The sequence below is a fragment of the Cyprinus carpio genome, chromosome A2 (assembly GCF_018340385.1).
Source record: "Cyprinus carpio isolate SPL01 chromosome A2, ASM1834038v1, whole genome shotgun sequence".
Taxonomy (NCBI): Eukaryota; Metazoa; Chordata; class Actinopteri; order Cypriniformes; family Cyprinidae; genus Cyprinus; species Cyprinus carpio.
Window position 1 is genome coordinate 1,290,672 of NC_056573.1, and position 11,904 is coordinate 1,302,575.

At 44.7% G+C, this 11,904-nt stretch overlaps 1 protein-coding gene across 3 annotated transcripts in view; it reads right to left on the bottom strand.

Annotated features, from left to right (window-relative positions):
- Nucleotides 1-1,134: 1,134 nt before the first annotated feature.
- Nucleotides 1,135-11,904, bottom strand: part of LOC109060780 (SUN domain-containing ossification factor-like) — a 17,707-nt gene continuing 6,937 nt past the window's right edge. Inside the window, exons 4-23 of one of the 3 annotated variants that reach the window (XM_042768595.1) lie at nt 11,000-11,107; nt 10,715-10,817; nt 10,374-10,467; nt 10,185-10,306; nt 9,949-10,016; nt 9,627-9,734; nt 9,335-9,440; nt 9,210-9,230; nt 8,748-8,803; nt 8,557-8,645; nt 8,404-8,469; nt 7,217-7,291; nt 7,040-7,133; nt 3,311-4,339; nt 3,109-3,196; nt 2,846-2,950; nt 2,126-2,259; nt 1,961-2,043; nt 1,767-1,813; nt 1,135-1,647 (exon numbers count right to left, since the gene is read on the bottom strand). In XM_042768595.1, the coding sequence (XP_042624529.1) occupies nt 1,321-1,647; nt 1,767-1,813; nt 1,961-2,043; nt 2,126-2,259; nt 2,846-2,950; nt 3,109-3,196; nt 3,311-4,339; nt 7,040-7,133; nt 7,217-7,291; nt 8,404-8,469; nt 8,557-8,645; nt 8,748-8,803; nt 9,210-9,230; nt 9,335-9,440; nt 9,627-9,734; nt 9,949-10,016; nt 10,185-10,306; nt 10,374-10,467; nt 10,715-10,817; nt 11,000-11,107 (2,923 nt within the window). In that variant the 3' untranslated portion in view covers nt 1,135-1,320. Of the gene's footprint in view, nt 1,648-1,754; nt 1,814-1,960; nt 2,044-2,125; nt 2,260-2,845; nt 2,951-3,108; nt 3,197-3,310; nt 4,340-7,039; nt 7,134-7,216; nt 7,292-8,403; nt 8,470-8,556; nt 8,646-8,747; nt 8,804-9,209; nt 9,231-9,334; nt 9,441-9,626; nt 9,735-9,948; nt 10,017-10,184; nt 10,307-10,373; nt 10,468-10,714; nt 10,818-10,999; nt 11,108-11,904 lie in introns of all 3 variants that reach the window. The other 2 variants (XM_042768588.1, XM_042768603.1) reach the window with 2 other exon arrangements.

The following is an 11,904-nucleotide window of genomic DNA, read 5'->3' on the forward strand; positions in this document are numbered from 1 at the left end:
TCCTCGTACGAACGAAATTCCCAGGAGGACTTGAACGCACCAGTAATTATTTTCTGGGAAACGCACGGCGAACGTAGTTCCAGGCAGATCTCCTGACCGCAGTACAGTTCATATCACTTCACAGAGTTAACTGTTATAACAGAAATTAGCATACAGTACCTATACAGCACACAGGACTAACTCTCACTAGTGAGCGCTGTTTAGAGACGCTGCTGCAGAACACTGTTGAGGGACACACACAGGTAATTCACACTAGCTCTCTCTCTCTCTGTCTCTCTTTCTAATAACTTCATTAATAACTGCAGTAGAATGCTATCAACGGCTCAAGTCTCCGTTACCAGCTTTAAAATGACGTTTTGGAACCAGCAAAAGAGGCTTTGGATGAGATGCAGAAGAAATAATCCTACTCACAATAGAGATTTAAGTACAAAAACCAAACAAATTCCTTTAAATATATCATCTGATCGATGTCTTGAGGAGTGGTAACTGTAGTATAAGCAGAATAATTGACTCTGGGCCGTTGAATTATTAGAAAAATAATGTAACGGCCACTCTGTGAATCACCACCGCAGGTGTGCATTATCTTTATAATAATTCAACGGCCCGGAGTCAAAAATTAAAAACAAATAAAATAATTAACAAAACTACCATCATCTTAAATTATCTTGAGATATACTGTATCTATCTATCTAAAACTACATAAACTTAAAATGTACTGAAGTACAGTAACGAAGTAAAAAAAATGCTGTTACCGTGCACCACTGCCATTGTTTCCAGCAGAGGAACATTTGTCAGAGCCAGCAATACTCTGTGAACACCGTCAGGTTTCCTGGGTTTACTACAGCGCTAGACTAGGAACCAAGAACAGAGAACAGAAGAGGACACTGTGTGAGTGCATTAGTTCAGATCTGATGGAGGTGTGCAGCTCATTCTCCAGAGTCTCTCCAGAGACGGCCGTATTAGCCTGAACCTTTTCTTTAATGCAACAATATATTTATGTTTTGTGATAATGTAATGTATTGTTTACTGTAATATTAATGTGATAATTACATATTCAGTCTGTTGCACTGCAAGGAAAGTCATACGGGTTTGACTTGAGGGTCAGAATACACTATAAATATAAGAAACTCAGTGAACACTTTGATAATTTATGTTTTATTTATGATTGTCTGAAGGTTTGTAGCACATAATTAAGAAAAAACAATCCCAACTGTGCAGGTTTAGCGCCCAGTGTAGCATCTCCAGTGTAACTCAGAGTCACTTCGGTTCACTTCTCACAGCGTCTCACAGTCGTTTCGGTTCAGTTCAGTTCTCAGCGTCTCAGAGGCGGTTGTGTGCGGGTCCGAGCCCCGGCGGCGGGCCGCTGCACTGTGGGAGCTGCTGGTGATGCTGGGATCTGCTCTGAGTCCAGCGTTTCGGAGCAGGTAACGCCTCACACAGACGAGCACACGTGGCGATTCCACAGAACAGAGTCTCATCAGCCTGCGAGGAGCCCTCAGAGCTGCCGTCGGACATCACGTCTCTGCCGTCCGGATGAGGGCCCGTCTCCAATCCCAGAGGACCGATGGTGGTCTGGGGAATCCCGTCAGCGAGCGATGGAGCAGCCGGCATCTCTGGAGCTTTGCTGAGCTTCATTTTGTGTTTCTTCTGTAAGAAATAGAAGCTGACTGTAAAGATGTTGCAGTTTTCCGGGTTTATTACACTTAAAAACCAAAGTCTAGAACAATGCATCAACAATGAAACACCCATCATACTTTTCTACTAACTTGACAATCTTCCAAATGCTTAAGGCTGTAGGTTTCTCCTGAACCGCCTGAAATAAAGAGCAACAATAGCCAGAGTTTTACATCCCAGGCAGAAAAACATGTTTGTCTCTGCAAACTTCACTGCCAACAGTGTGTCTGATCTCTAAACAGCACATGATCGGAGGAATCATTCACTGAATCCATCCTGAACTCACCGTCAGGCGTCTGGAGGGACGAGAGTGACGGCGGATCAGAGGCTCTGCGTCTCAGCAGCACGCGTTCATCATCTGACGGCTCTCTGGAAACACAACATCACATGCTCTTTCAGACACAGATCACACACACAGCTGCTGTACTGCAAGCCCCGGTCGTCTCCTGACCTGTCCAGTCCGCAGGATCTCTGTGAATCGATGGCAGGACTCTCTGATATCTGACGGTAGTTCACACAGATCAGCAGCCCCAGAAGAACACAGAGAAGCAGACACAGCAGGCTGTAGCTCTGTCTGTCAGACACCTGAAGAACACAGCATCATCATCATCATCACCGTCTCCTTCATTCATCTCTGTTCATAAAGAGAGCTGCACAGTCTATCAGCAGCCAATGTGTTATCGGCTGACAGCTGGGAAAATTCAATTATAATCAACTTTCCCGATAAGTGAACTTGCACTGATATTTTTAGAGATAATTTCTTCTGGTAAATCTGTGCTTCCAGAGAATCTGTGATTACATGCATCTCTCTCCTAGAGTCACGCGTGTGTTCAGTCGGTCAGGTATATCACTTCATCATCTTTGCACTGCATTTCATTGTTGGCTCATTTTAATCATAATCATCTGTTGTAGATAAAGATATATTTTAAATATTCTGTTATGCATCACAATGAAACATGGTCCAAAGATGTTAAAATGATCCTGAAAACACTAGTGTAATATGATTTAATAAAGCAGCATAATATCTGTTATACAGCTTCAGGTGAGCAGTGTTTAATTAACACAGCAGCTTCATTTCAGTCGGTGATATGGATGGATCCCTGCAGATCTTTAGCTGCTGCTCGTCTGATGGAAGTGTTTTGTCATGATAAACTGATAGTGAACTGATCACCTCTCGCTGCAGTCGGCTCACGCTGACAGACAGACCGAGGACGAGCTGCGTCATGTTCTCCAGCTGAGCCTGCAGAGCCTGGATGGAGTCCGTCTGTCTCTGATCCTGAAATCACAACACAAACACAGAAACACTGAGACAGAGAACAGTATGCTGATGCCGATCTTCACGTCATCATGTCTAAACACACTCTGAACAGGAGGAACCTGGACGGAACCAACTAGATGTGCTTTGAATGGATTTAGACTCGAGACGTCTCTGACCTGCTCCTCTGCCATTCTGGATGTGTTCTGAAGCTTGATGATGGTTTTGTTAAAGGCTTTCTGCATCTCCTCCATCTGCTTTCTGTATCTGGACCAATGAGAAACACGAGCAGATTCACTAAAGGATATAGATGACCCAAATCTCAATCACATTAACAGTATGTATTACAGCGGAGTTATGCTGAGTGTCAGCGAGACGCACCTCTGGCTCAGCTGCTCCAGGTAGCGTCCGCTGAGGGACATGTTCATCTCCAGCACTTTGATGCGATTGTTGAGCCTCATGAACACAGACTCTTTCTGATTGGAGCCGTGTGCAGGCGCGTCGCTGGAGGTCTGCGTTTCCGTGTAGATCTGCTCAATATGAGCGCTGCTTTCATCATCGAACAGTTCCTTGCTTTTGGACTCTGCTGACCCTGCGAACCCGTCTGAATCCGGCGTCAGGGCTGCACCAGTGACCGCTGGTTCATCCACAAGAGCGGATACGGAAGAAAGCGGAGACCCATCTGCTGTATTGATGGAAACAGTAGGAGTTGAAATGCAATTTTCAAGGCTGGCTTGCTCTGATGAGACCAACACCTGATCTCTCCTCTGTGCAGCAGATGTGGTGATGACGTCCGAGAGCGTCTCAGGAACAGGCTTCTCGCTGGACTCACGCACACCATCAATGCTCTGCTGAGGAGCTGTGGCTGTAAGGCACTCGGAGGCAGACGGACACATCAGCTCAATGGGCTGCGTCACTCTGGAGGACGGAGAGTCAGCAGAAACAAGCCTGAGCAGACCTGAAGTCAGACTGGGTGCAAGATCTTCTGGGTCGGGCAGGACTCGGGCGTGAATGACTGGACTGTCCGGCTCCTCTGTGCCTTTGGGTATAGATGGGGTCATGACGGCTGGAGCAGCGTGAGACCGTGAGTTCGGCTTGCTCTTCTGAATGAAGTCTGGAGAGGAGCAGCGCTGCAGAAGGTGCTCCTGAAGACAGAGTCTGTGTGAACGGGAGCAGGCAGTGTTTTCATTCTGCTGATCTGTTTCAGTTCTCCCAGAGGACCGGTCCGGTTCGTCCTCCGCGTCGGGCAGCAGAGTGACTATCTGCTCTACGTCAGGCGCAGTTTGTGCCGGAGCGTCTCCAGCAGCGTCAGTGAGCGTCGGGGTGTGTACCGCTGCCGTCTCTTGAGTAATGCTGGCGGTTTCTGTGACCCTGACGACATCAAGCGGATCCGCCGCCACAGTCACCGGCCTGAACGGAGAAAACGCCTTTAGCTGTGCTGCATGTACAGGTCAATCCTGCAGGTTCTGTCGGATCAGCATCTGTGCTGTGGCTCTGTCTGTGCCGTGTGAATTAGCCTCAACATGGTGCATTAACTTAATATGATGTAATACTGGCTAGACTCCAAAATTTACACTCACCAAATGCAAAATTCAAAAGTAAAAACAGGCTTTATTAAGTTGAGATTTGATCGACTGTCAATCAATAAATTAAGAGTCTAGCACAATATCCATGTTAATAACTGGTTCTGTATATTTTCATTTACTTGACATCAATCAGGGGAGGTCGTGGCCTAGTGGTTAGAGTGTTTGACTGTTGTGGGTTCGAGTCTCGGGCCGGCAATACCAGGATTGAGGAGCCCTTGAGCAAGACACCGAACCCCCATATTAAAGCAGCTGAACACTACCAAACCAACGTAACAGAAACACATGTGAATCCTAACAGAACACAACATTTACGTACTGACTTATGTCTCTCTATGTTAATCTTGTGTAAAAACACACAAAATAACACAATTTCTACATTTATTTTCCTTGTTGGCTGATGCAAAGCATGCTGGGAACTAGAAAACGCCATCATTTTAAGTTCACCTTACTACAACAGCATTTTGAGTTTACAGAACTTATTTCAATTAAGTCCAATGAACTTTCATTATTATTTGAACACACCGCAGCATAAATAATACCCACTGCTCCGTGTGTGTGTGTGTGTGTGTGTGTGTGTGTGTGCGTGCGTGCGTGCGTGCGTGTGTGTTCACTGCTCTGGGTGTGTGTGTGTGTGTGTTCACTGCTCTGGGTGTGTGTGTGTGTGTGTGTGTTCACTGCTCTGGGTGTGTGTGTGTGTGTGTGTGTGTTCACTGCTCTGGGTGTGTGTGTGTGTGTGTGTGTGTGTGTGTGTTCACTGCTGTGGGTGTGTGTGTGTGTGTGTGTGTGTCTGGGGTGTGTGTGTGTGTGTTCACTGCTCTGGGTGTGGGTGAGTATGTCTCTGTGTGTGTGTGTGTGTGTGCACTTTGGATGGGTTAAATGCAGAGCACCAATTCTGAGTATGGGTCACCACACTTGGCTGTATGTCACGTCACTCTCACTTTTTTTTCCTCCATCTTCATCCCTCTTTTACACTGAATAACACTGTCATTCTCACACATGCACTGGTCATTACTGCACTGCTCTCCTCTCTGGCCTTCCTTCTAAACATCAGCTAGCCCAGAATTCAGCTGCTTTAATTATTTCCACACTGTAAAATTTAATTAATTTAAAAATTAAAGTTAATTTCACTCAAATAATAATGAAAGTTCATTGGACTTAATTGAAATAAGTTCTGTAAACTCAAAATGCTGTTGTAGTAAGGTGAACTTGAAATGATGGCGTTTTCTAGTTCCCAGCATGCTTTGCATCAGCCAACAAGGAAAATAAATGTAGAAATTGTGTTATTTTGTGTGTTTTTACACAAGATTAACATAGAGAGACATAAGTCAGTACGTAAATGTTGTGTTCTGTTAGGATTCACATGTGTTTCTGTTACGTTGGTTTGGTAGTGTTCAGCTGTGGTGAAGAGTAGAGCCTGTGGTTAGGGTGAGGATGGAAAGCAAGACTTAAAGGCTATATATACTGCATGATGTTTGAATATTTACATGCAAGTATTGTGAGTCTTTCTGATAACTACATTAGTACAAACCAGTGTGCTGTTGCTAACTAGCTCTGAAATATAAAGATCTGAACGAATGCTGTTAATGTAAGTTAGTTGTATATGATTATCATTGTGATGAGTGGGGTGGGGTGGGATCATGGAAGCGAGGCTTGGCTCCGATGGCTCTCAGCCCTGCCCCTCGTCATCAAAATTTTAAGCTTTATTAACTTAAAAAAAATTATCTTGTTTACTCAAATATTTAAAGACAATAAGTTTCCACAAATGTTTTGAGTAATCTTAACGTGCCAGGTCTTACAGTGCAGAAATCCCTGTATTGAACACATTTCTTCAACACTTGCACGGGCTTCTGGTTTAGTATTGAACTGATGTCGATCTTCAGTAATCTTACTCTCTCACCTCTCTGTCTTCACTCCTACTCATCCTCTTAGAGCGTCCTCATTCACTTTTCTCCTTCTATCATGTATTCGTTTGAACTTTAGTTCTGCTGCCCCTCATTAATGGATTTCTCTGGATATTAGAAACCGTGATAGTCTTCACTCTTCTAACCCTCACCTGTTTATGTTTGTGCTCCGTATCCTCCAGTGTCTGCTTGTATATTATAGTATTGTAATGTTGTTAGTATTGAAGTTTTCTAGGATGATATTTATGATAAGATTGTAAGGTGACCTTGAGTGCTGTCAAAGGTGATTATAAAATATATATAATTATTATTATTATTATGATGATGATGTTGTTGTTGACAGCTTTACTAGGAGCTGCCACATTACATACAGAATGACAGTCTGATTCAAATAAAAATAAAAACACACACCATCTAACAGCAAACATTAATCAGCACTCACTCGATGTCTTAATGGCTTTTACCGTCAGACATTTGTGTGTCCTGCTGAAAGTTTCCCAGAACTAACCACTACATGAAAATGTGAGGAACGAACGTGTGAAAGGTGCCGCTTTAGAGACAAATATTGAAAATAACATCACTAAAAATAATGCTAAATGTGATTTAATGTCTGGTGAACTCACAGGTCCTTCCTGAAGCCGGTGGATGCAGCGGTGTGGATCGATCCAGCAGGGAAAACCTCTTCTGTCGTGTTTAACCCTTCAGTAGAGGAGCTTCCTGAAACACAGAAACACTCTCATGATGAAAAACGTTTTATCAGGTGTTTTGGTGCGTGAGCAGGAAGTGAGGTGAGATCAGACCTGCTCCTGCGGTGCTCTCTGGAGGCGCACCCAGCACACTGGCAGCAATGTTGTTGACCATAGTGAGAAGAGCATCTGAAAGCACAGGACAGCATCAGTTCCTCTGTTTCTTTCACTTATAAAGCACACATTAATACAACAGCTGCTGCCCAAGGTGCTGTACAACAACAACAAAAAAGCAGAAACAAATAAAAACATCAACATACAACAATAGATTCAGAATAAAAAAAGTTCAGTGACACTTCAATGCCCATTTGAATTAAAGACCTGAGATAATAAATGAATTTTTAACCGAGTTTTAAAGGGGTCATGAAATGAGAAACCAAATTTGCCTTGATCTTTTGGAATATAAGAGGTCTTTGTACCATTAAAACATCCTGCAAGTTTCATAGCTTAAGACGTCCTCCCCATTATAAACGAGCCATTTATTTAATCAAGCTCTAAATACAGCTCGTTCTGGATCCATGGTAAGAAGTGACGTCACGGTGCGAAGTGACGTTCCAACCATTTGCATATGACCGCCTCCAGCACAAGACAACTACGCTCATTTCGTATTGTTGTCGCGCCGCGCGCCTCACAAGTGTTCAGTCGACGGACAGCGAGTGGGTCTGTGTACAGGAAAATTACAATGCCACGCAGATGTGCTCAAACATATAAAGTTTTTATCATTGCAAGAGCCATCACTTCGAATTCATCACCCGCTACTAAACAGTTACGCTCAATCCACAAATGTTCTGGCTGGGGGTGTTAATAATTGATCCATAGGCACTGTCGTTAGCCAATCATAACAGTGGGCGTTAACACTGAACTCTTAAAGGAGAAACAACCCAAAAACAGACTGTTTGAATCAAAGGATCAAAAAAAAATGTCATAATTGGAAAAATGTCATAATTCACTACATTTTTAAAGTTTTTTTTTTTTTTTTTTAAACTATAGTAATACTATAATTGCACCTAGGGGACCATAATAATAAAATAAAAAAACCCATGTCATGACCCCTTTAAATGTAAATAAAGTTGGAGCTGCTCTAACATGCAGAGGTCAACAGTTCCACGGTTTAGGTGCAACTACCGAAAAAACCCGGTCACCCCTATGTTTTAATCTAGTCCACAGTCACAAAAACACCACACTAACTCACACAAACACACACACACACACACACAGCTGTGAACGATGATCTCACTGACCTTTGGCAGATCCAATCAGGTTTTTGGAGGATTTCTCATCGACCGGCACAAAATCAGGAGGCTGATCTAAACATTAAGACAGACATACGACACTGTTGATGCATCTCTGACACCACCTTCAGACTCACACACACACCAGACGGTGAGCGTTACCGTAATCATGCTCATCCTGAACGTGCGTCTGTCTGTCTGAAGGCTCGGAGTTCATCTCATACTCCTCCATCATACTAGTGCCAAAAACCCTTCAGAAACACAGACAGCGTCAGCATTCGCACACATCACTATTACTGACACTGAACATCTGAGAGGCTGAGGTGTGTTCAGAGCAGGGAGTTTAATCAGACCTGATCAGACTGAGAGGACAGAAGTGCTCCGAGCCGAAATGTGACAGCAGCTCCACCTGCAGACAAGACATTACTTCATTTATTCATGTGCGTCTAACAGAGCAGCCGTTCAAATCACACACGCATCTGAACATTAGCTTTAATCATCACTTGCTGTTAGCTGTAAAGATCAGCATCTGAAGCAAAACCAGGCTGAGCTCAAGCGAGAGCAAACAGCAGATCAGACGGACGTTCACACACATCTGTGACGTAACTCATGATCTGCAGCGGCGGTGAACGGGTCTGAACTACAGGGACTGAGCTGAATGTTGACCTGCTGCTATGAACCATGGGATGGCATTACAGTCTTTTGAGAAAAGTGCTTTTAAGTGTCAAATCACAGAAGACAAGCTTCTAAAGTGTGTTCAAACACCAGACCACTCAAAGCATTCATCCACTCAGAGTAAAGAGAGAAGGGCTAACCTTAATGTATTTGGTGAATATCTGATGCATCATGGGAAGAAAAGAGAGAGAAAGAGCTGAGACGAGGAGCACAGACTCCACTGACCTCACACTCATCTCACGCAGTCTCAGTCTGACTCGCTTACCTTGATGTATTTGGCAAACAGATGCTCATCCAGAGGAAAACTCTGCACCATCCGCTCATCTCGCGCATGAAACGTCCCGAGCTTCACCCACTTTTTGTTTGGATACCTGAGAACAAACAAGTTATAAACACACATACAAACAGATGTGCTGCTTGTCAACAAAACACAGATTTAAAAAAATAATAAACTACAAAAATGGCATTACAAAACATTTAAAAAAAAAAAATGAAAAGTTAATGAAAAATAACAAAATAAATCCATCAATAAAGAGGCAGTCTGTAATAGTGCTGACCTGTCACTGATGGAGACCAGGAAGTCTCTGGGGTTTGAGGAGAAGATCTCAAAGTTGGCGATGTCCAGCTGCTTGACCTGAATGGGCTCACAGAGCTCCACGGTGAACCTGCACAAACACCGCGATGAGGAGACGATGAAGAGCACAGACCTCCTCCTGAAATCACCCATCTCTGTTTCTACTCATGAACACTCATTTACAGGAGCATGAGGAATAACACAGATCAGACTCCAGATCATCCTCAGAAAATAATAACAGCAACATAAAACAGTTATCATACAGAATAGTTTTGCTTGAGGTTAAAACAGTCCAATCAGCTCACCAGATCTTGTTATTGCAGGGGTTCAGCATGTACATGTCCATGTTCTCCATCAGAATAGCTGAAGTGCTCTGGAAAATAGAAATACAGCAAGATTCATCATGCTTTCAGATGCTTAACCGATTCTCTTATTGACTGATTTAGACAAAAACTTACATAAGACATGAATCATAGTTTAATGACAAACACTACAATGTGTATTTTTGCTTTGTTATCCAGACACAGACACACTGACGAACCTTGGCCTCGGGGTTGGAGGACAGGATCTTGGCTCCACACTCCACGGAGGCGTAGTTGGTGAACGTCTGCGGAAGCTTCTTCCCGGCAGCAGGAAGGCCGTTAGAGAGGTGTGTGACCTGACCTGGAGGACAGAAACACATGAGCGAGAGCAGGACCGGCGCTACAGCTCCTGTCAGGACAGAACTCACTCTTCTCGTTCTCCACCTCCAGCATGATCTTGGTCCACTCGTCGAAGGTGGGGATCTCCTGCTCTCTGCAGGGCACGGACGGGTCACTGGAGTCCTGCACAGGTCAGGTGACAGATTCAGATCACGTCTCATTCCATAGAGATTATATTTCTGATGAAACAGTGTAGACTAGAAGGAAATACGTTGACTTTCGGTATCAATTTCCATCCGTTTTTAAGATTCAATTTTCATGACTTTTGCAGGTCTTTCACTGACGATAGAGACGGTTGATATAAAGCCATGATGCAAATAAATCTACTCATCTACATGTGTGCAGCTGTGAGTCTCACAGGAAACAGCACCTGATCTTTCAGGATGTGGGAAGCGCTGGTCCTGTTCCCAGTTTGGTCTTTAGTGGGTTTTCTCGTCTCACGGACACTGACGTTCTCCTGAACCGCTGGAAAACTTTCATGACAGACACAGATGACGAAAGCATCAAATGAACAGTCGCCTCAGACTCAGAAGAAATCAACTTGTTAATTCTGATTCTTTCAGATGAAAAGACAAATACGATTCTTTAAAGTCGTCTCATGAACTGATCAGACGTTCTCAGGTGTGTTTAACTGAAGTGTGTGTGTCTTCATTACCTGCTGAGCTGAGGGCCATAGCGCAGGGCTTCTGCAGCGCCGCATGCAGCTGTACACGCATCTGTGATGCCGCTTTCAGCAGAGCAGGAGTCTGAAGCAGCGCAGTCCCTGAACACACACACACACACCACATCAGCCCATCACACATACACACACACACGTCAGCCCATCACACACACACACACCACGTCAGCCCATCACACACACACACACACACACACACAACCCCCCCCACACACACACACACACACACACACACACACACACGCCAGCCCATCACACACACACACACACACGCCAGCCCATCACACACACACACGCCAGCCCATCACACAAACACACACACACCACGTCAGCCCATCACACACACACACACACGCCAGCCCATCACACACACACACACCACACACACACCCATCAGCCCAACACACACACACACACGCCAGCCCATCACACACACACCACATCAGCCCATAACACACACACACACACACACGCGCCAGCCCATCACACACACACACCACATCAGCCCATCACACACACACACACAATCAGCCCATCACACAAACACACCACATCAGCCCATCACACACACACACACACACCACACACACCACACACACACACACACACGCCAGCCCATCACACACACACCACATCAGCCCATCACACACACACACCACATCAGCCCATCACACACACACACACACACACACACACACACACCAGCCCATCACACACACACCACATCAGCCCATCACACACACCACACACACACACACACACACACACACACCCAGCCCCATCACACACACACCACATCAGCCCATCACACACAAACAAAAAACCAGCCCAACACACACACACCACATCAGCCCATCACACACACACACACAAACACACAC